Source organism: Gambusia affinis, linkage group LG08 (genome assembly GCF_019740435.1).
Source record: "Gambusia affinis linkage group LG08, SWU_Gaff_1.0, whole genome shotgun sequence".
Taxonomy (NCBI): Eukaryota; Metazoa; Chordata; class Actinopteri; order Cyprinodontiformes; family Poeciliidae; genus Gambusia; species Gambusia affinis.
In genome coordinates, this window is record NC_057875.1 from 17,349,737 (window position 1) to 17,373,023 (window position 23,287).

Below are 23,287 nucleotides of genomic sequence, written 5' to 3' on the forward strand. Positions count from 1 at the left end.
CAGCAGCTTCCTTCTGACGTCAATGCATTCCAGCTCGCCCTCGCGGCCCGTGCGCGGTGCGGCGCGGCGTCCAGCGGCGGCGAGCTTCTCGTAGCGGAGTGGAAAATAACTGAATGAACTCATGTGAAGTCCAAGAAATTATGTAACGGACTCCTGTGAGTTTGTTCTCTGATTTGCATCGAGACAAAACGACCCATAACACCCCATATTTATTGATACACGGTCTGATTATGAGCAAGGTGATTCACAGTCAGGTCTTTTGCAACTGTTTTGTATCTTTTCGGACAGTCTGCTAGATCAGAGGGGTCAAAATTATTTGCAGTTTGGGCCATATCAAGATCATGAAGATCAAGAGGCCAGTTGTGGCAGAAAATAGGCTACTGATAAAATATTAGCAGATTGCAAGCATATTAATCAGTGGTTGACTCTGCATTCTATACTTCATAAATTTAAATTATATTGAACATGTCTTCACACTGATGTAAGTTTACAGTACACAGATAAAATCTGCTTTGATTTGATTGATAAAATAAGTGGGAGTGGATGTTTACCCCAACCCTGGCACTTTTCTTGTTTATGTCATTATATCTTTCAATTTGCAAGTTCTTCCTGCAAATAATCACTCTCACATCATGATGCTGTCAACCCCATACGTCACAGTTGGGATGTTGTCTCAGGCACGTAAGCTTCATCTTGCAAAGATGGTCAGTATTCATTTTTGTTTCATCAAACCATGGAATATATCTTTAAAAATCCAGGCCTTTAACGTTGAGTGAAAACTGTAATCTGTCCTTTTATGCTGCTTTTGTAATCATGACTTCTTTCTTGCTGAGTGGCCTTTCAGCCTATGCTGGTACAGAACATAGAAGTTAGTGAAACTTTCTTACCTGCTTCAATTTTTTTGCTTTTCTTCTGGGGCTCATAGGGACATTGTGCACCAAAACACATTCATTTATGGGACAAGGAACCAGCCTCAGGCCATTGTGTGATTGGTGGACATTTCCACAGTGTTTGTACTGGCATGTAGCCAGTATAAACACTGGAATGTGGCATCTTTAAGCATCTGGAAATTGTAGTGAAACATGGGCCTCAGTTATCTTCCTAACTTGACAGATTTCGTTTGGTTTTTCTATAACATCATGCCACAAGGAAGCAATGTGTTTGAGGTGATGTAGTAAAATGCATCCACAGGTGTACTTGACATGACATAAATGTTGGGTAATACCTTGTTAGAAGGTTACAACTCCACAACACATTCATCTGGGCTTTCCAATGTTTTTCAAAGGCAAAGTAATCTTAATGTGTGCAAATCTCTGACTTTGAGGACAGTAATATAAATTCTTAAAGAAAAAAATATCTATCAATAAGAAAAAACTTTTAAACCCTAGAAGACCTGAAACAGAAAAATGTACAACTTTGTGTAAAATCAAACAGAGAAATTGTCTTTTATGGAACCTATTTAAATGTTTGCATCTTACAGTTGTGCTGCTTCTCTTTGTTTCAGGTAATTTCATATTTTGTTTTCATGTGTAATTTGCCTTTCTGATCATTTTTGGCCATCCTTTGTCAATAGTAGCATCCGTGGTCATCTTTCATCTTCTTTTAGTTAAAAATTATAATCATCTTTGTGTAGTGTTGTCAAAATATCACATCTTTTACAATTTTTATCTCAAATAATTGTTTGGTATTTGTTTTGATTCTCCAAGCTTTATAGTTTCTTTCTCTCCTGCCACCTTGTATTTATGCAAATCTGGTCTTCAAGTATAACATCTATTTAAAATTTCAGTAGCATTTTTATAAAATTAGGGGTTGTTGACTTTAGAGTATTCATCAATATATTATAATTCTTTGCATTTATTAAAACTTATGCATCTCAATTTGTGAAGGTTTGAGGTTTTAAGCAAGTTACACTTTGACGCTGCATCAGTCTGAAATGATGATCTCATCCCTGTTTGTTTCCATTCACGGTATTTTCAACAGCAGAATAACAGCGCCATCTAGTGGTTTGTTGTTCTCTCCAGCAAGAGAAGTCAGAGAGAAGTGATTGAGTCTTACTCTTAAACATTCTTCTTCTTCTTTATTCTTTTTACACATTTGGCTTCACCACGTTGTTTTTCTTCATGTTCTGCAGAAACTATAACAGAAACAGTAGCAGTAACCTGTAATGATTAGTTTTACTTCATGACTATTGCTTGTTCAGTTGATATGTATACATTCAGTTGAGCAAACGGTATGCATTTTTGACAATATCTTTCCCAAACCAAATCCCATTTTTTTCAATAACCACCAGTCTTTAATTATTTTCAACTACATTCTAGTTTATTATGCAGTTACAAACGTGAAAGTCAAAACTCACAAAGAATAAGCAATTACAATTTCTAAAACATAAAATTACTGCTGGATTCCCTGCCACTGAGTAGCCATGGTGGCTAATATTCATTTAATGTATATTTCAGTGATAATATGAATAGTTTAAGTCAAGTCAAGTCAGGTTAATTTGTATAGCACATTTCAGCAGCTTTACATAACAAAAGTACAAAATTACAAAGTTGTAAAGAAAACACCAACAACTGAACAAACATTGCATTTTTATGAGGGCTATCACCAAAATCATACACATAAAATATGTTGGTCAATGTTTCATTAAAAAAAAAAAATCTTCAAACCTCAAAGTTACATCAGAAACAACACTAAAAATAACACCTTAAACTCAATGTTGCAGTTACAACCCAAAAATATAAACATGCAAGGAAGTAAAATTGTGTTCTGAACTTCATGTCTGTATATCACATAGTAATAAAATACTTTAGTTATCAAATCCTTCTGTAAATACAAATACTAAGTGCAGTAGATCACAGAAAAAAAAGGTCATTTCAGTGTAAATGTATAGGATATATAAATTTTTAAGTGCTGTCACTTCACCTCGTTTTAATGGCATATTTCCAGTACATTGCAATATTTTATCCTTAGTGTGTGATATGTTCATAGATTCACGTCGTGAATCCTCTCTTTGATTTCAGGGCCTCCGTCAGTCTTTCCCGCATGATCTCTTTGGTCGAGTACAATGGCAATTCAAGAATAGAGTGACATGTCAATGACTCTGGGAATTCCTCATCAGCAAGGCCACTCTGGATTTGTTTTATTGTTATTTTCATCCTGATCTGGTCCATGCCGAGAACAGGGACTTTCCGAGTCCCAGTCAGAAACACTGCGGAAGACATAAAGAAAAAATCCACTCAAAAGACAATCAAACAATCAAATTTTTATGATTTCATGACAAATAAAGGGTAAAAACCTGCGTCACAGTTATCAGAGCTCTCTCCATTTCATGTCTTCAAACTACAAAGCAATATGTTCAAAAATAATACACATGCCACTGATCTAATGAGAAGCTATTTAGCTTTTCCCTGCAACTTTCACTGCGTTTCCTGTACACAACAGCAACATTGGACACTAAACTCTGATGTCAGCTGCTCTTGGCATTATTTCTGCCTGAGAAGAATGAAACCCTCATCAGCATTTTTATCAGCAACATGAGGCAGTGGCTTTTCTGTGCAGTGGAGCTGTATAGAGTATATAAGGATGCCTGCATCTAATCACATGAAAAGTCTTGCACACAAAACACAAAGTAGCTGTGTCTTTGTGTATACTTTACTGAAGGCAAGTAAGAACAACAAAGCAGAGTTTTGAAGCAGCATTCTGGTTTATTAAACAGAAAAGCTTTTCATTGTTGCGTTCTACTAAATGTGAGTGGATTGTACATGGCTATGTTGGAAAAACATTGGTAACATGTAATTTGAGCTGATTTTTAAATGTTTTTAAATTATTTTTAAATGTTTTTTCCTCAAGACTGTGTTCACAGTGCTTTAGAGCAATATAAATAAACTCATAAACTCAATTTAAAAGACTCCACAACTCTTTTTTTACCAGTGATTGTCTTAGGTCAAAACTTTCAGACAAGAAAAATATAGAAGGTTACTTACATATAAAATCTTTTTTCTGTTCTTCAGTAAGTTCATCAAAAACTTCCCAAAACATCTGTACGGTTGGGTGTCTGTCACTGACCCACACATACTGTGTGTTCTGTGTAGAGTAAGACAGAGTTATGAGTTTTATTGCTGCAAATTCAAAGAACATAGCAGTGGAAAAGGTAAACCATTTAGATGAGTGTACCTGTTTGAGCTTCACCCAGTCATAGACGTCTCCTCCCACCAAGACACCCTGCAGCTCCTCTGGTCTAAAAAGCTTCACCAGCTGCTGGTCACACACCAGGAAGAAACCGCGCTTGAACTCCTGAAACACGCCCTCCACTGACTTGTTGAAGGCATAATTCACGTAGGCATCCACAAACTCCTTCCTGATTGGCAGGCAGAAGTGTTAAAATTAGCCAACTGCTTTAATTGAATTAACAATGAGATCTTTTTGGTTTGAGTGGCTTACTTGTTTTGGTTTGTGACCGGCTTTCCTGGATTACTACGATCAAGGTCGACATCTGTCTCATCCCAGTTAATCTAAAAGTAAGGAATGAAGAAGTTTGTGAAATCGCATGAAAAACTCTGACGAGAATAATTAAGATTATCACCAACCTCGAAGGTGAGAAGCAAGTCTTCCAGGTCGTCTTCGTAGTCCAATATGTATTGCAGACGCCTTGAAAAAGATCCAAAACCGGAAGTTATTGAATCATCAAGCAGTCACAATTTTGTCCAGTCTTTTAGTGAAATTTAAATATTTTCTCACCTGCCAACTCCTTCGTTGAACTCCATCATATCTTCCAGAGTTGACTCAATGTCGAGCAGCTTTTTGAACAGAACCAGTGGGAAGGGAAATTGTATGAAGCTCTTATTGTATAAGGCCAATCCACACAGAATCCCCAACAGGTGGAAGTTTGCCTGGTCTCTCTCTGCTGTCTGCATTAATAAAACAATATAAACAATAATTCTGTCTCTAGTGGGAAAGGAAACATTTTAAAGATGAACGAGGACGTTTTCTTACTCTGGAGGAGAACCAGGCTAGTGTTTCAGACTCGTTCAACATGAACATCTCTCTTTTTTCTTTAACGATGTTGAGGTGGTGGAAAAAATCTGATCTATAGACTAATGTGACCTTTGAGTCTCCATCAAGGTGCACCTGAGAAATACACATTTATAAATGTTTAGAGGACAAGGAGGTCTGGCTGAGCTTTTAGCATTGATAGCAAAACTAAACACTCACCATGAGTTGCTTCTTAAGGTCAGTTTGATGAGCAGAGGCCAGCTGAACGAAGGCTTCCTCCAAAAGTGAAGCTCGCCTCAGGTTGAGTTTAAAAAGACAATTCTGATGCTCACCCTAAGGAACCATTTTGAAATTGAAAACAAAAACAAATTAAAAACTTAGAAAGACATTTGTTTTCAAACGTACAGCTTCATTTTGAAACTATTTCACACTGTTAATCTTGCACCAACACTGACTTTTTGAGGAAAAGTAAAACTATATATCGGTATTATTGTTAATGTTTGATGCCAATGCTTATTCACCTGAGTCCAAGCAGCGTTGGTGTCAAAAACCATTTTCTTTGACTTCAGATCCATAACAAATGCAAAATCACAGAGGATGAGGGGTTGATTATCCCCCATCTGAGGAAAAAAAGACATTAAAAAATAAAATTTTAATGTGACTACTTTATTTAAAAAATTTGTTTTTTCACTAGTACTAATTTTGTTGCATACATGAAAATAAATTTAGAAATTAACCTCTAATTATTTACCCTGTTTAGTGACATTCTACGCCAGAGCTGCAGATCTTCTTGAAGAAATGTTGGGTGAAACTCCACACCAAATGTCTGTTCAGGGATTTTCTTCCTGTTGGCCTTTAAATTAAACAAACATGTACAGCGTCAAAAAGAGTAGGCATGGGTAGAGAACTATGCACTTTTTTTTGGCAAAATAAAAATTGGATAATATGTTGTGTGGGTTTGATACTAACCTCAAACAGATTCTGGAGGATCAGCAAGATACACTTGAACGAGTAGCGAGAAACTGGCCATGCGAGAGCCGTCTTCCATACGTTTACATGTCTGATCATTGTAGCGGGTAACAGGGAATACCACCAGTCTCCTGAGGAGGACAGGATTGATGAGAGAGAGCTTCTCCAAAGATGGTCTAGTACTGAAGTCTTTATGTATGTACCATTTTATGATTTAACTTTTATTAAAGGCACGTTTCACTGTACCTATAATCCGGAGGCTTTCAGGAGAAAGTTTTTGGAAGGCAACACTGATTTCCTCGACCAGTTTCAGGCTTGTTGAGGAAATCAGTGGCTGACAATATTTCTGAGTCACATGAAGAAGCTCAGTCAGAACCAGGAAGACCCTCAAACCCTCCACTCCCACTGGTTTGTTGTCAAGACGAGGAAGCAACAGCAGGATAGCCGTTTCCACCTGTTGGAACAAAACAAGAACCTGGGTTTTAAAAGTCATCTTCCATTACAAATCAGATCGTAAATGTGCATGTTTTTATTTTATAGTCAAACCTCGGATTGAAGAACCTTCTCAATTAAAAGGTTTTCAAACACACTCTTGGCCAACGATAAATCCAAACCAGGGTAGTTTGTTGAGGTCCGGAAATGCTTATCTTTGCTGAAATGATTAAAAAAACATCTAATTTAAAATAAGATACCAAGAAATTCAGATTAAACCTTTAAAGTCTGTATGTACCTTTGATCAAGGAAACTTCGATTCACAATTGAAGCAGAGGAAAATGTTCTATGAATTTCCCTGTAAAGATGTTAGGAGGTAATTAGCCAAATTACATAATGTAAAAAATTAAAGACTACTCAGGTAAACACCTAGTAATGACATGAACTGGATTATTCTTACTGTTTTGTCACTAGTCCCAACTTTGCTTCAAAGGTCCATTGAGCCACCAGTTTTTCAATAGGCTGTTGCGTTATGTTGATCTTTGAGTTCAATCCGTCCTGGAAACAAAATAGGGTAAAAAATATTCCTCAAAGTGGGGAAAAAGATTATGCGTTGACATAAAAGGATGAAGATATTGCTAAACCTTCAAGAGTTTGTGGTGTTACCTCTTTAGGTCTGCAGGTTGCAAACGAACAATCTGCTCCAGCGAAGATATTTTCAATCCGGTGACCGTTTGTGGGACCTGCAGAGAAATAATAAATGTTATTTAAATATGTGATATTGCTTTCCTCAATTATTAAGAGAGTAATATTTGATAGATTGCAGAAATAATCTTCTTTATCTACATGCAATGTAGACTTAAGTTTGAGATAAGGTGGCTATTTTGTTGGTAACATTGTTCATGGACCATACATAAAATTTCCTTATCTCAGAGTTGAAGATTTTTTTGTGTTGTATTTATTGCTGCTTCTTGGCTTGTACTCCCTTGAAAAAGACATTTTTAATCTCAATGGGTTTTTGTTATGATTAAATAAAATTTGTAAAGATCAAAAAACAATTAAAAAACTTTTACAAATTTACAAAATACTCCCTTTTCAGTGGAAGTGCAAAATGTAGCCGTTCTTACATTACAATCTGTAAAGATACAGTCAGCTTTCTTTGAAAATAACTTTTAGTTCATAGAGTGAGATTTACTGCTGCCATCACTGTAAATGTAGTTTACATAAATGAAAGTGTCTTCAATAATTCATTTTTACCTTTACCTTTAGTATAAACTGACTGGACTTACAGAGAGGTATTTGTACAGGTAGTGGGACAGACGAATGACTCTCCTCATCACGTCCCAGCTGCTGATGATCATTACAACCAAAGGAGTACGCCTTCATACGGTCTGTCAGCACTAATGTGTGATATCTGGAAGAGCAAGAGAGCAGCTTGCTTAATAATTACAAACCTACAGTATCAGCCAGAAGTTTGCATGGCTATGGATGTAATTTTAATGCACACTCTTGTATGTGCCTTTGTTTCAAATGCAGGCTGATCCAGCACAAAAAGACAACGATTATTTCATCCTGATACAATTCTGATTGCATTTTTTCAATCGCTCTTTTTGGCAGAATTAGTGGGCTACATTTAAACTGCTTGGTTTCCTGGTACAAATCTGTCTTTTAGGCATATTTTCAACTCAGTTTCGGTCAGGGATTTGAGGAGATCATTCCAGAAGCGTAATGTTGCCTGGCTTTTTCATTTTTATCTGTCTGGGATAGCTTTCCCATTCAAACACAATTCTATCAAAGTTTCAACCATTTGTCCATAAACTGTCCACCCTAATAAAACAGAGGATATTTAGGATGTTTAGGAACAATCAAGGTTGGAACTTATGATAAACTGGGAGATGCTGGAGCCTCAATGTCACCATGGACTGAGTGTAATGCCCAACATGGACGAACCTAGAAGTGTTTGGCCATGGTGACAAGAAAAATGTTTTGGGAGGATTAAAGTAAGGCCTTTAGATTGTACTACATGTGAAACATCATGCAGATGTCCTGTTTCACTACCACTGCTATGGATGCACTGTAGAAAGTGGATGGAGTAATGAAGGAGAATTTCCAAATTAACTCTAACAGAAGTTTTTTGTAGTGTAAGTCTCGCTTTAAGTCATAAGGTAGATCAGTCAGAAAATATCTCACTGTGCACATGAGGTCATAATAAGCTTATAAAAGTATGTTAAAGTACCTCCCACATGCAGTTTTGGTGACCTTTGCCCCCCAGAGCTCTGCAACAAGCCGAGGACGGAGCTCATTTCGGAACGAGTTGTGTCCAAGCTGTCCGTATTGGCTGGAGCCAAACGTAAACACTGCACCGTCCTGAAAAACCAGGCAACCACATTGATTAGTTTCACTTTTCATGTTGGCAATAAATATTTAAATTTCTGTGAAATCTGAAAAAAGACTTTAGGATCCCTGACCTTTGTCAGAGCAACAGTGTGTTCCTGTCCACTGGAAATATGAATGACTTTCTTTGTGTTCAGATAATTGACAGGCACTGGTGTGGTTCTATCTGTATAAAATACAAATATTTTGAGTTGCAGTCAAATAATGTAGGACTTTTTCATACCAGTCTGAACCAGTGGCGTGCAGTCAGGGGATGAAGGTGAGACTTCCTCAAATTCATCATGACAAGTAACACAGTAAATCCATTTTTGTTCTACAAACTTGTTTTCTGTATAATTTAAGCATTATTATGGTTAAAATAATTGAATTTACACACTGCCTTTTGAAATGATGATGATGATGAGCTGTGCCTCACCTGGTGACGCTGTCGAATGCCTATTGCTGTCTTTATATTTGCAATATACACATTTAATTACAAATTACACATTGTGACATTCAGACTTATTTATTTTCAGACTTACTTTATTTAAGTTTGTCTAATAATGTGGGTCAAATGTTTTGTCTTTCGCAAAGAAAAATCACAGGGAAAATGCAGCGTGAGGCAGAGAGTACCATGCTTCACTGATAGGTGGCAGTGCTGAGCCTGATAAACTGGTTGACAGGTGATTGTCTTCTACGCATTGAAAATAATGAAACATCCAGTCCAACAAAAACCAGATGAGGAAAACTCTCCTCTGTGCAAATTATCTCTGTGGAAGCAGCCAGACTTTTAAATGTATAATTACAGCATAATTAAAAGCTGTTCAACAAATAAAAATTAAGATAAGGTCTAACTTTAAGTAAGGTTCATATATTTGTATATCTGACTCCACAGCAGTGGCTCACCAGTCATCAGCCACACGTGCATGTCACTGGTCAGAGGGTAATAATATATCTGTGCAGCACCTTCAGTGTCTCCCAGTCCAAGCTGTCCGCAGTCATTTCTGCCCCAGCCGAACACGCCTCCGGACACGGTGAGAGCAAAGCTATGCTGTCCTCCTGCAGAGACCTGAACCACCGGGACGGCTGACAGAGATCTGATATGTTGAGGTGAACCGGCTCCAGAATTACTCCCACCCAGTCCCAGCTGACCCCTGGAGTCCTGGCCCCATGTGTACACTTGATCATCTGTGAAAAAACATCGACCATTGAGTTTATTTATTTTTTCTTCTTGGCTGCTGCAAGAAGGATTAACCAGAAATTAGATCTCAAACTAAACCAAAAATTGGTGCCAGCCAGGAAGGGCCTGATTACCCCATCTTTTTTTATGATTTATATTTATCTCTCAGTAGAACCCAACTTAAAAAAAACAAACAAACAAAAAACATCAATTTGTTTCAGATACCTATCACTAATAACTATCACACAAAACCACACTTTAATAATTGACCAATTATCCTAATAAATGATTACTAAATCTATAATATCTCATATTTCTAATCAATTATTGAAATAGAGCAGGTTAACAGTACCTTTGGTGAGTGCGACAGTATGATGGCTCCCACAGGCAATCTGGGTCACTATGATGCTGGACAGCGCTGGTGGAGTTCTGATAAAATACAACCACATTTCCAAACACGTTCTAAGATCATCACAGTAAAATAAAACATGGTTTTGAATTCCCTGTTACCTGGGAGTGAACGGAGTGATATTAGGGTCCACGCAGAAGATTTTACCCCCCTCAGACAGAAGGCAGACAACATCATCTCCACAGCTGACAGCCTGGATCTTCTCGCCACAATTAACAAACTCTGCAAATTTAAGCAACAGCACGTGAGTACAAAATTAAACTTTATCTCGTCCAGTCATTATAAAGGATTAGTACTCACTTTGCTTCCCTCTACTCCCATCTCCTCTCTCCTGTGTGCGGATAATAGACGCATCTCCAACATCTTTGACGAAAGCGAGAACATGATGAGCAGCAGAAAGGTCCCTGATGCGGAAGCTGAGGTTTAAAAAATGAACTCGATCCGAAGATGGGACATTTGAGGTATTTTTCTGGCGAAAGCTCTGCCGATAGTCCTCACCCCACGAAAACATGTTGGTGAATGAGGATGTGAAGGGTTTACAACTGGTCCTTTTAAGGACTCAGCTGTAAGAAAAACGAAACTGGGCTTGCTTTTTTGTTCCAACAGCTGTGAGGAAAGGAAAACACAACTATGACGCTTGATAAATATGACACACCTACAAGTATGAGCAGTTATCGCTGTAGAGAGGGTAAACGAAAGTGAAACCTTCGCGTATTCATCGTGTAAGAACCGCACTTTCTGCGTACTTTTAATTTCCTAGTAAATAGAAACACATACAGGGATTTTTACTGAGGCAAACTTTGGTGCACTCAAATCTACTTGTAATAAACTTGGCTGAAGGGAAAAAAAATGACATAAGCCTTGTTGTGATTGTTGAGAACAGAATACATTTTTAAATTGGTCCCAAAATACTTTACAAACTGGTCGACTTTCTTTAAATAAGGCAAACATAAATAATCCAATCTAAAGTTTTGAATCCATAATTTAAGCCAGTTCTTCAAGGTTTTATGGGGTCTTAAGTAGAGTTACATTACTAACCTTAATAATGTTTTTAAGGACATTAATAAGGTTTTGATGTCCTTATTAACACTCAAACCACTGAGTTTTCGATGCTTATTTGGGGAAATTTTGAAAAGTGGAATTCTACTGGCTGAGATTAAAACCAGACAGATAATTGGTGATTTGTGAACAAATTCAGTTCAAACACAAAGAAAAGATTAAACACTTAGCCTCAGATTGTAGTATGAACACAACCATTTTACAACGAAGGTGATTGTTTGCACTTTTACAAAGTACAGCCGCCAGTTCCTTTAAGTCTTACATTTTAATTTGAAGTTATTTAAAATATTTTAATCTGAATGTTATAACTATTGTATCAAAGTCAGTAGTACTCTCATTCTCAACATTATTTTTTTTTAGCTCTATGGTCTGTGTTGATATTCAAACATCATTTTGTGAAACGTGCACAAGCAAACACAATTTTAGAATTAAATCTTTTGAGTTTTATTTTTTTTATTGGCTCTAGTGGCCTTTGTTTGATAGTGAATTGACAGGAAAGTGGGTAATAAGAGAAGGGGGAAGACATGCAGTAAAGGTCAGCAGGCCAGGAATCAAACCTACAACGGCTGAGTTGAGGACTTGGGCCTCTCCATGTACGTTGTGCTGAAACCCTGCGCCACCACAGCACACCAGTCTCCTGAGTTTTAGTCGTTGATTTTATTAAAGAAACATACTGATCTTTATAGAGACAATGTAATTGAGAAAAATAAAGAGCGTAGGTAAAAAAATGCTATCCTTCTGCCCACACTTTTCATATTATAGTTTGCAAAGCTTGTTTTTAACTTAAATGCTGTTAACTTAATAGCAAGAAAGCAAATATACATAAAGAAAATTGATCCAGATTATCATCAGACTGAAGGAAAAACTGCAGTTCTCTGGTTACATGACATATTTATTTGAAAGAATCTCAGATTAGTTTTAAAATCTCACTTATTCCGCATTAATCTAACAATTATTTTTAACATCTCAGTAAACTTAAGTGTAACAATGAGTTACAAAACATGACAGTAACAACTTCTTTACAGGTTTTGATTAAAACTGTTTCAGTTTAAAACTTGTTTTTCTTTATTTACACATAGTTTTCATCGTCAGGGAAGTGCTGTGTCCGTGGGTAAAAACATCCGCATCACTCAGTAAAGATCCAGTCAGGGATTCTTCCTGACTCAAACGCACTGACTGATCCTTTTGTTGCTAAGAGCTTCGGTTAGTGTGGCTCGCATGATGTCTTTGGTTGAATACAGCGGCAGTTCCAGCGTGGAGAAACACGTGTGGGTCGCAGGATAATACTGGTCATCCTTCATGGATTCAACTCTGATATTCATCTTTATCGTGTCCACGCCGAGGATCGGCACCCGTTCAAACCCAGTGACGAACCCTGATGGCGGTAAAAGAGGTTATCAGTGGATATAAATTTGCCTTTACGGAAACTTTCTCCAAAGAAGTATTAACCTTAAATTTTTTTTTTTCACTTTTCCACAGACAAAGTAATAGTGAGTGGCATATTTGTTTATCTGGCCATCCATAAATACAATCTAAACTTTGTTGATGGTATTCTATTCTGTCCTTTGTAAAACTGTAATCCAGCTTCAACTAAACACCAAGCAACTCATAATTTCAGAGGTGGATTAGTCCTCGTATTTCTCTCTCAACAAATTGAACAAAAATCTATGTTTGAAAATCTTCAATACATATTTTCTGTTAAAATAGATGGAATTGTGGAGTAAACAACAAAATAATAAAGTAGTATCCAGGGCACATTAAAATGGATGCCAAGAACTTACAAGGTTTTGTCAGAAATTACGCTGAGTCCAAAAACTTTTTTCACGCATTTTTTAAAGTTTTCATAATTCTAAATAATGTTGGACACAATCTAATTTCATACTCACACAGAAAGGTGTTCTTCTGATGCTCCTTTAGCTCATCGAAAACTTCCCAAAACATCTGTATGATGGGGTGGTCGGCATTGTACTCGCCCTCATAAACGGTGTTCTTGAAAAGAAGACCAAAACCTGGCGTCAGCAATAATTCAAACAGCTCAGAATAGATACCATCACAAAGAAAGTACCTGTTTCAGCTTTTCCCAGTCACAGAAGTCCTTTCCAACTAGGGTTTCTTGCAGTTCCCTTGGTGTAAAAAGTTTCACCAAATCCCGGTCACAAACTTGGAAGAAACCTCGCTTGAACTCGTAAAACACAACTTCCACTGACGTGTTGAAGACATGGTTCACAAAGGCGTCAACAAACTCTCTCCTGTTGAGTTGATAAAAAAATTGTCATTCACAAAAATGGGTCAGACACATCTTATGACAGAAATGTAATTGCTTACGATTTTTAATAACAGTTTCGGACTAATTATCAAATAGTGGATTCCGAACAGCCGGTGTGGATTTAGTTCAGCTGTGGAACAGTAAAACAGATCTCAAGGAAATACTTATGTGGTCTTTAGACTTTGGTTGCCCAACAACCTACATCTGTTTTATGAATTTGAAGAAGAGTTATGATCATGTCTATTGAGGTATCTTATGGAGACTAACAGCAGAGAATGCAGCATCTATATGTTATTCTTCAGTTGGTTTATAAGGTTTAATTTCCAGCTTTTTCGTGAAAACCTCTAATATATTTATAATTTAACTAAATAACAAATTGAATCATTATGAACGGCTCATAAAAAAAAACCCTCAGAAATGAAATTATTTCCTACTTGTTTTCGCTGGTAACTTGCTTGTCAGGATTTTCAGGATCAAGATCAGCTCCACTCCATGGGATCTTTAAAGAAAGGAAATGCTGGTGTTACTTGTCTCTAAGTTTATTTATAAAAAGAAAAACCCAAAAAACTGTTAGATATCGAAGATCTAAAATGAATGGTGACATTTCTTTTAACTTCCATACTCACTGTAAAATACATCTCCTCTGGGTCTTCTTCTGTGTCCAGGATGGACTGCAGACCACTCAAAGAAAACAACACAAAGATCATTTTTAATGATATATATATATATTTAATTTAAAACCATTTATAAATTCTACCTACTTGCCATAAGTTGGACTGAATTCTTTCAAATCGTCCAGTGAAGGCCTCACTCCAAGCAGCTTTTTGAACAGCACCAGTGGGAAGGGTAAGTAAATGATCACCTTGTTGTACAAAGCCAGGCCACACAGAACCCCAAACAGGTGGAAACGCTGGTCCTCCTGTGAAGCCTGATAATTAAATAAAATAAAAATTAATTAAATAAAAAACAGATCATTAACTGAGCTTAAAATCAGTTATTTCTAAACTAACAAGTCTTACTCCAGAGGAGAACCACGCCAGTGTTTTGGAGTCATTGAACACGAACATCTCAGATTCAGCAGACATCAACTCATGAAAGACTTCATGGAAAAAGTCTTTCACGTAGACAGGATCATTTTCATAGTTCTCATCAAAAAACACCTAGAATGCAAAAGGGAACCAATAAGGTTTCTTCTCACACTCCACAGAAGCAGTTAATGACTCAATTATGCTTAATAAGCTTTCAGTCTTGTACCACAAGTTCTCTCTTGTAATCTTTCTGATCAGCCTTAGCCAGCTGTTCAAATGTGTCGTTTAACACAGACGCTCGGTTTAGGTGCAGTTCCAAGGGAGAGTTAGGGTAACACCCTAACTCTAAACTCAGAAACATTTCCATGAGGATCTGGTCCAAAATACTGAAGCTGAACTCCTTCTGTTAAGAAAAAGAGATCCAATATAAGTACACAAATTTAGGGCACAGACCGCAAGCTCAGTAAACATAGAACATAAATAAAGAAGCAAAGTTTTGTGGTATTGTAGTTTCTCAAAAATGTGTGTTTTTTATCTACTGTATGTAAACTTCTGGTTTTCAACTGCATATATACAAAGCATATACAGAGTCATACATTAAATTATTATTGAAAAGTTTATTTATTTCAGTAACTTGATTCACTAAGTGAAACACATTATAATAAAACAGCGGTTACCAGGGTGAGATTAGTATTCATCTCAAAAACCAGTGTCTTTGTTTGCAGATCCATCACAATCGGGAAGTTGCACAGAACAAGTGGCTCGTCACGCACATACTAAAAAGGTAAAAAGCACAACATGATCTTTGAGTTTCTAGTTATTCAGCGATTTTACAAACGAGATGTCTGTTTAATTTCTGAGTTAAAGCTGACAGGAACTTTCTTACCCTGCGTTTTGATTTTAAACGCCAGATTTGCAGTTCTCCACGGAGAAACTCTTGATCGATTATCACATAAAAATCACTTTCTGGCAGCCTTCGAGACTCCGAAACCCTGCTGTTAACCTGTCAAGAGGACACATATAAGACCTTAATTATCTTTTTTTTTTTAAAAAAAACAACAAAAAACAAACAAACAAAGATGACAGTCCTGTTTCAGATTATGATACTGACATTGTACATATACTGGAGAACTTGAAGCAGGTTCCTGACACCATCACTGCGAGGAGCATCCTCATCGGACAAGATCAGACAGAGAGCTTGTCTCCACACGCTGACAAATCTCTTCATGGTGGATGACGACAGCGAGGACCACCACTCACCTAGAGATGACAGCATCAACGTTTACCACACAAAGCTTTAATCACTTGCCAAAGTAATTTCAGCTAAACTAGGTAACAGTACCTAAAACCTTGAGGCTTTCCCTTGACAGGCTTGTTACTGCAGTAGCGACAACCTCAGCCAGCTTGCTGTGCTGCTGCTTTCTGTACTTCTGGATGACATGAAGAAGCTCATTGAGGAGCAGGAAGATCCTCAGACTCTCCACTCCTACTGGGGTCTTATCAAGGAGAGGAAGCAAATGCAGAACTGCTGCTTCAACCTGAGTGATGAATATGTGTTCATTCACACACAGGTGGATAAAAGGAAAAAACAGATAGATAAAAAAATGATGGATGGATAAGAAAAAAACAAATGAAAGTATATAAAGCAAGTTATCGTGCAGTTGTCAAATGTATAAAATTGAACAGGAAGAGAGACAAACCTCTCTCCAGACATCTTCTGTCTTGACCAGTTGCTTGAAATGCCGTCGAGCCAGTTTCAGGTTCAGCCCATGGTACTTTGACGAGGTTTTTAAATGTTTATCTTTTCTGAGCAGAAAAGTAAAGACCGTCAGCATAAATTATGATCTTTGATTTGTTACTAGACTGAAATAGATGCTATTTCAACAATTGACTGGTCTATGTTGAAACATCCAATATACTGAAAAATAATCATACATTTCTGAAGACTAATAGAAGCAATACAATCTTTAATTAAGTTATGTCTACTTGAATTAGAATATACACGACTTAAAGGAAAATGGGATGTTTTGTACTTTTAAGTTACAAAAATTTCAACAGTTGCATCTTTACCTTTCTTCTAGAAAGCTTTTGTTCAAACAGGACGCAGATAAAAATGTCCTGTGGATTTCCCTGAGGAGAAGAAGAATAAATGTTTCAGTAATTTTTATTTAGATTAAGAGAACTTAACATCATGTTATTAAACGCTTTGCTAGTGGAAAATACTCACTGCCTAATCTTTTTCCATGACTTTTCATCACATTTAGACGTCCATTTATCAACCATAACTTCTAAACCGGGCTGAGTTGCTTTGCTGACTGCGCTATTGTCTGAATTTATGCTAACTTCCTGTAAATGGAAAAAAAAATGTGGTGAGGTGACTGATCCTGTTGCATGTTAATGTCTTTGTTCGGCAAACACTGTCACTGGTACCTCATCAGAAGAGCAGGCCGCAAATGAACAGTTTTCTCCAGCAAAGACGGTTCCAATTCTGGAATGAACTGCATCTGAAACTAGTAATGAAGTAAATTACTGTATAAAGTTAACATGCAGTAGTGTTTAGATTTTTATCCTAATCCTATACATAAAGTTACCTGGAGGTAGACGAACAGGTAGCGGCACAGATGGGTTGCTTTCTTCTCTGTTTCCCAGCTGACCTTGACTTTGGCAACCAAAGGAGTAGACCTTTTGGCTGTCTGTCAAAACTAATGTGTGATACCTGGATTGAAAGAACATCATAAACATTATTAACACTACACTGGTGAATTTTTATTACTATATGCTATTATTCAGCACTACTGAATAATAGCAGTATGAATGAAAGGACAGCCTCCAAATTATTCAGCTTATTCAATGCTCAATAGTCAGTGGTAGGAAACTAACCTATTTAAATAACCCTACTAAGACTGCTCAGGATACACATCAAATAGCCAGCCAGATTTAGACCAGGAACATGTCAAAGGTTGAAAAAAAGCTGTAGTCCAGATGCAACTTAGTAGGTATTAAAGGGGATGTATTTGAGTATGAATAAGTAATTTTGCATTGGAGAAATAAACTGAAACTACTACACACAATATTTCTTTTCAAACAATAATTGAATGTGGATTTAAGACAACATTTTTCCTTTAAAGTGTTGATGATACAACAAGCTGTGATTTACCTCCCGCATGCAATCTTGATAACTTTTGCCCCCCAAAGCTCAGCAACAAGTCGAGGCCGGAGTTCATTTCGCAAGGAGTTGTGTCCAAGTTGTCCATATTGACCAGAACCGAATGTGAACACTTCCCCATGCTGAAAAATCCAAACACTTCAAAACTTTACATCCAGCGTATTTTTAATGCATCACTTCAAATAAGTACAAATATGAGGGACAAAAATGAAAACTTTAAGTTTTCATTAAGTATACTCCTGTAAACTTTGGTAACTTCAAAGAAATCTCAGCCTCTTTCAATTAGGCTGAGATTCAGTTAGGTTGTTATTCAAACAATTGTAATAACAGTAAATGACAAATTGCATTCTTCCTTTTGAAGCCCATTATTAAATAATGATTTGTTTAGATGTTTAAAAATACTCTAATTGTCTAATTTCCAGAAATAATTCTAAGTCTAAAAGATGCAATTTATAGTTTAACTTAATTTGTCAAAAAAACAAAAAAAAACAAACCATTTTCCTTTTTCTAAAAAAAAGAAAAGAAAAATGGTCAGATTCTTTTATGTTGCTTCCTAACCTTGGTCAAAACGACGGTGTGGTCCTTTCCACAGCAAATGTCGCCTGTTTTCTTCAGATTCAAACCATGAACACAAGCTGGTGTATACATGTCTAAAACAAATATGAGATTTATTATGTAAGATATGCAAGGTTAGACATCTGAATATGTTATTCTTAGCCACAAAGCTATGAAATAATTTCTGACAGCACCTTTTGTGTCTCCCAGTCCGAGCTGTCCACAGTCGTTTCTGCCCCAGCCGAACACGCCTCCGGACACGGAGAGGGCGAAGCTCTGGTCTCCTCCCGCAGAGACCTGAACCACGGGGATGGACAACAAGGATCGGACTTGCTGAGCTGATCTCGCTCCTGAATGTCTCTTCCCCAGTCCGAGCTGACCTCTGGAGTCCAGGCCCCAGGTGTACACCTGACCCTCTGAAGGAAGATCCCCAGGATTAACTACTGAATCCACATCACTGCATCATGAACTGTTCATGTCATGTCTGAAACATCTGAACTAATCTTAAGACTCTTGAAATCACAACGTGATTATGGTGCAAAAATGAGTAGCCAAGAAAAGCTTAGTAATAAGTACTTATGTCATTGTGATGGTAAAAACAAAATATTAGAAGACGGAAGTTAATAATAGAATTTGCCATCCACAATGCAGAAATATTGAAAACCTTTTGTCAGAGCAACTGAATGCTGGCTCCCACAAGCAACCTGTGCAACTGGTATGCTAGAAAAAGCGTCCAATGTCCTGCAAGAAAGTAGAAGAAAAATCTTAATCAAACCTTTATAAGAATCAGAGGACTTGTAGATGAATTGAAGCTATTTGTATGCCAGCATAGTAACCTTGCTTTGTTTTCTCACCTTGGTGTGTACGGGGTGTGGGTCGTGTCCACACAGAAAACAGAGCCTTGCTCAGACAGCAGCATTACTACATCGTCTTCACAGCTCACCGCCTCAATCCTCTCCTCACATTTCACAAACTCTGCAAACACACAGAGATAATTCATATATATAAATTTACTCATTACCACATCAGACGGTTATGGTCTACACCTGGCCCTCTGTCAGCTATTTAAAAATGACCCCTTCAGATCTCTCCTTTGAGCATGGTGGTTGGAGCATCATGCTGCGGGATAGGTCAGCAGCCCATGGTGGATTGTTCAAGTTTTAACAGGACAATGTTAACAATAATCTTCAGAAACATCCTGATGTGACATACTTTGTCCTGATTTTAAAAACAATAACTCTTTAACTCCAATTTTTGGCCTAAATATATGATCTTGATTCCAGGTCAGCGCAGAGCCAGGAGTGAATGACAGAAATTGAAGGGCAAAGGCAGAAAGTAATAGATAAATAAATGTCTAGAAACTCATGAAATCCCGTCTTTATCTCTCCTAAATCTACTTTTAACAAACATTATGCGTACATGTGTGGTTGGTGGGGCAGAGTCGAATGGCCATCGTCTCCTTAGACCCACCCATTGATGCCACTGTTCTGTCAGATAGCCATACATGTCAGAATAGCATACATATGGTAAGAGCGCATGCGCACGCATGCGCATTCTGCAGGAGGTCCGCCATACTGAGAGGAGTCGTCAGCTTGTCATACGCGAGAAGAGACACAATAAAAAGTAACTAAATAAATTAAATTTAATGCTGCTGCAGCTGCAGTAAACTACAAAACACGTCCTAAAACACGCCCTGTTTAAATTCACGTCCCCCACTTCCTTAATATTTTTGGGTTGGATAACATGTCTGCTAACTTGGATAGCATGTCGTGTATGAAAACGCAATTTTTACCCACACTGAAACTGGGGCAAAACCAGTGTTTCACTTTTGAAAAAAATCCTTATCTACGTCATGATTCTATGTTGCTGATTAAATAAAATCATATGGTAATGACAACGTATACATGTCTGAGCTAAGCGTATGACTATCTGACAACGTATGCTGAAACGTATGCAAACGTATGCTGATCTGACAGATATAGTTTGTCAGTTTGTCATACGCGTATGACGATCTGACAATGTATGGCTATCTGACAGAACACCACCACTGATTGTAAATTTGGAACCAGAATGAAGTAGGGAGTGGGGGAGGATCACAAATTCAATATCATGCACCCACCCCTCTATGTTGCATTATGTTTTTTAATTATTTGAAGTTATAGTTTATATCCTATTATCAGTCCGCGACAAATTCAAGTGTGTCGTAAAAAGCCTAAACTAAATACAAAAATGCCACTGATAAGTGAATAAAAGCTGCCTATAACTCAGAAATGACAAAAACAACAGGCTTCATTAGTGCACTGGAAACGCATTTATATACTAAAAAAACCCACACAGATACTCACTTTGTTTTCTTCTTACTCTGTTTCCATCTTTGCTCTCATCAGTGCGCAAAATGAATGCATTCCCATTACTTTTGAGGAAAGCCAGCGCGCTGCGACCTGCTGAGAGATCCGTGACATTATGACCAAAATATAAATAATGAACTCCTTCATCTGTGATGGGGTCTCCTTTCAGACAGAAGCCTCGCTGAGAGTCTTCTCCCCAAGAAAACATCTCGTCTGTGAGCCTCACCAGGACAACAGCTGATGTTTATTATGTTGCTCAGCTGGTTGAAACGAAACCTAGCAGAAAGTTGAGAAACAAAACTTACACGTTTCTGAGGAGCAGGGGGCGGGGCTAATCAGCTGGATCACTGCAAGTAAAACGAAAACGAAACTGAGTGCAGAATTTAGTTTTAGCTTAGCTAAGTTTAGTTAGTTCAAAATAAACTAATTTAGTTTAAACTAAAAATAAATGTTTTCTGTTATGTTTTCTTCGCATTTACAGACGTCACACCTAAACGAGTTTAAGATGTTCATCTTTCAAAATGTTTTCTTTTCCCCTAGATAATTAGCAATCCCGTCAAATCTTTTACTGTAAAGTTTAAGCAGGTAACACTAGCTATTCAGTCAGAATTGAAATATGGAGTCTATACGTAGAAAGGAAAGCTCCCATATTGTGTGTGAAATGCACTCAAGAACAAACAAGGCTCAGTTTAACTAGATTAAGTTGTAATGATGTATATCAACCACTAGGTGGAGGCAGAGTTTCCCCAAAACGGCAGGTGGCTCTTCCTTAAAACACAAAATATTCCTTTTTCGAAGTCGTTAAACTTTGCATTGGAATTTATATTTTAGAAAGGGAATTGTCAAATACAATTAAAAACAACAATAATAAAATCAACAAAACAACCAGTTTTTAATGGTAACCTAAAAACTGAAACGTTGGAAGAATGTGTGGCTGAACATGGTCAGTGAAAACTGACATTGACCAAAACATCAGACTTTGTTGTTAAGGAACAATCTTCCAGAAATGTTAACCTTAAAGAAATCGGTGAAACCAAATGCCAGAGTGATCAACAACAGAGTCAGGAAAGGGTTTGAGCTTAACTTATGAAAACAAACATAACAGAGTTGAAGAGAAGAGAAGGTCATAATTAATCTTCTCTCCTAGTTTCTGCTCTGCTCCTCTTAGAGTGAGGAAACAAATCAACATGAGAGGGATTTGGAAGAGTCACAAAGATCAGCTGCTTGTGCAGGCTAAGTGCTTGAAAGTGTTTTTTTTAGAGAGTCTGAATGCAACCTGACCTTTTTGACCTCTGTAGCACATCAGCCAAGTTGCACGAGTGACCTCCCGGCCTCCCCACAAATGCTGCAAACTACTTCTTCTTCTTTCTCTTAATTATAAAATATTTCATTCACAACTCTTCTTTGATACCAAGGTTGACATATGAATAAAAGGAAAATTATGAATCAGAAGAAGCGGTAAAGAAAAGGCATTCTGGAAAATAAAAAAATCAAAAGTAAATAGGTAAATAGCCATTCAAATACATAAGTAAATAAAAATCCAACACTATTTCATTTTCTGTCGTAAAAAGTGGTTTAAGAAAACCAAAACTGAAGAACGAACTGTTGAATGTACAATATTTCCATAGGGGTCATTTAGCATCTATGCACCACAAACCTGGAACAAACTTCCAGAAAACTGTAAAACAGCTGAAACACTGACTTCCTTTAAATCTCAACTAAAAACCCACTTGTTTAGAGTTGTATTTGAAACGTAATCAATTGCAAATTTATTGACAGAATCTGACTTGATGTTCTGTTTTTATTGTTGATTCTATGTTGCATTGTGTTTTTGTGTTTGATTTGATGTAAAGCACTTTGAAATGCCTTGCTGCTGAAATGTGCTATACAAATAAAGTTTGATTGATTGATTGATTGATTGATTGATTGATTGATTGATTGATTGATTGATTGATTGATTGATTGATTGATTGATAGGGCTGCAACATGTAGAGATAATTATTTTATTGCAACTACTTCCTATTTGTTTATGACTTATGAATGTGTACGTATGTGCTCTTTTGTTGGCGTGTGCGTGTGTGTGTGATCTTGTTATTGCTACAATGAAAAGACCATTTTTCCAACAAATACTACATTGTGAGGTCCAAGTGCTCCTTAAGGGACCCAAAGCCCAGACCCCTTAAGAAAAGATGCTATTTCTGGATTAGCGGTTAGGTTTAGGATTAGGATGTGATTTGAGTTTAAACTAAGTTTGGGGTTGGGTGTCTACTGGTGAAGGTTAAGTTTAGGGTGGGGGTCAGGCTTAGGTTATAGAAGTCAATAAAAAATGAATGGAAGTCAATGCAAAGTTGAAGACAGAAAGGCATGCTGGGTGTGTGTGTGTGTGTGTGTGTTTCTGTGGTTGGTTATCGATCAGGAGGACGGACTGTGCAGAGCTGTACCAGGACCAAAACCATCAACAGTATCAGCACAAAGACAGCATTACTGCAATATTGAATTTATTTTTCCTT

The 23,287-nt window shown here is 37.2% G+C and overlaps 2 protein-coding genes across 3 annotated transcripts; both read right to left on the bottom strand.

The window, feature by feature from the left end:
- Positions 1 to 2,297: 2,297 nt before the first annotated feature.
- LOC122836252 (probable E3 ubiquitin-protein ligase HERC4) lies at positions 2,298 to 10,946 on the bottom strand. The gene is made up of 23 exons (XM_044126072.1): positions 10,656 to 10,946; positions 10,457 to 10,577; positions 10,299 to 10,375; positions 9,733 to 9,954; positions 8,862 to 8,953; positions 8,630 to 8,760; positions 7,683 to 7,807; positions 7,060 to 7,136; positions 6,854 to 6,951; positions 6,692 to 6,751; positions 6,508 to 6,613; positions 6,208 to 6,415; positions 5,962 to 6,092; positions 5,744 to 5,845; positions 5,514 to 5,612; positions 5,212 to 5,325; positions 4,993 to 5,127; positions 4,738 to 4,907; positions 4,587 to 4,647; positions 4,441 to 4,511; positions 4,174 to 4,357; positions 3,984 to 4,083; positions 2,298 to 3,208 (listed from the first exon to the last, which is right to left on the bottom strand). Exons 1-23 carry the CDS (start codon positions 10,864 to 10,866, stop codon positions 2,991 to 2,993), a joined length of 2,913 nt encoding a protein of 970 aa, XP_043982007.1. The 5' UTR covers positions 10,867 to 10,946; the 3' UTR covers positions 2,298 to 2,990.
- A 1,000-nt stretch (positions 10,947 to 11,946) lies between these two features.
- LOC122836253 (probable E3 ubiquitin-protein ligase HERC4) lies at positions 11,947 to 21,057 on the bottom strand. Of its 2 annotated transcripts, XM_044126073.1 has the most exons (23): positions 20,775 to 21,052; positions 19,284 to 19,404; positions 19,094 to 19,170; positions 18,624 to 18,845; positions 18,433 to 18,524; positions 17,866 to 17,996; positions 17,300 to 17,424; positions 17,139 to 17,218; positions 16,936 to 17,054; positions 16,779 to 16,838; positions 16,409 to 16,514; positions 16,051 to 16,246; positions 15,820 to 15,968; positions 15,595 to 15,711; positions 15,386 to 15,484; positions 14,935 to 15,111; positions 14,700 to 14,840; positions 14,442 to 14,608; positions 14,307 to 14,361; positions 14,115 to 14,179; positions 13,480 to 13,663; positions 13,301 to 13,403; positions 11,947 to 12,789 (listed from the first exon to the last, which is right to left on the bottom strand). In XM_044126073.1, the coding sequence occupies exons 1-23, from the start codon at positions 20,983 to 20,985 to the stop codon at positions 12,578 to 12,580; spliced, it is 3,009 nt and encodes a 1,002-aa protein (XP_043982008.1). In that variant the 5' UTR covers positions 20,986 to 21,052; the 3' UTR covers positions 11,947 to 12,577. The 2 variants fall into 2 exon arrangements, with proteins under 2 accessions (XP_043982008.1, XP_043982009.1); XM_044126074.1 differs by lacking the exons at positions 11,947 to 12,789; positions 13,301 to 13,403 and having other exon boundaries at positions 13,494 to 13,663; positions 14,307 to 14,351; positions 20,775 to 21,057.
- Between the last annotated feature and the right edge of the window lie 2,230 nt (positions 21,058 to 23,287).

Excerpts from the sequence above, each read along its gene's own strand:
- LOC122836253 (XM_044126073.1), bottom strand. The coding sequence starts at position 20,985 with ATGTTTTCTTGGGGAGAAGACTCTCAGCGAGGCTTCTGTCTGAAAGGA. Across the intron at positions 18,525-18,623 it reads CGGACTGGGAGACACAAAAG|ACATGTATACACCAGCTTGT; the intron begins GTGCTGTCAGAA and ends TATTTGTTTTAG. Across the intron at positions 13,664-14,114 it reads CAAGTTACCAGCGAAAACAA|GAGAGAGTTTGTTGACGCCT; the intron begins GTAGGAAATAAT and ends TCAACTCAACAG.
- LOC122836252 (XM_044126072.1), bottom strand. The coding sequence starts at position 10,866 with ATGTTTTCGTGGGGTGAGGACTATCGGCAGAGCTTTCGCCAGAAAAAT. Across the intron at positions 5,326-5,513 it reads CCAACGCTGCTTGGACTCAG|GGTGAGCATCAGAATTGTCT; the intron begins GTGAATAAGCAT and ends ATGGTTCCTTAG. Across the intron at positions 4,512-4,586 it reads ACTTGCTTCTCACCTTCGAG|ATTAACTGGGATGAGACAGA; the intron begins GTTGGTGATAAT and ends CCTTACTTTTAG.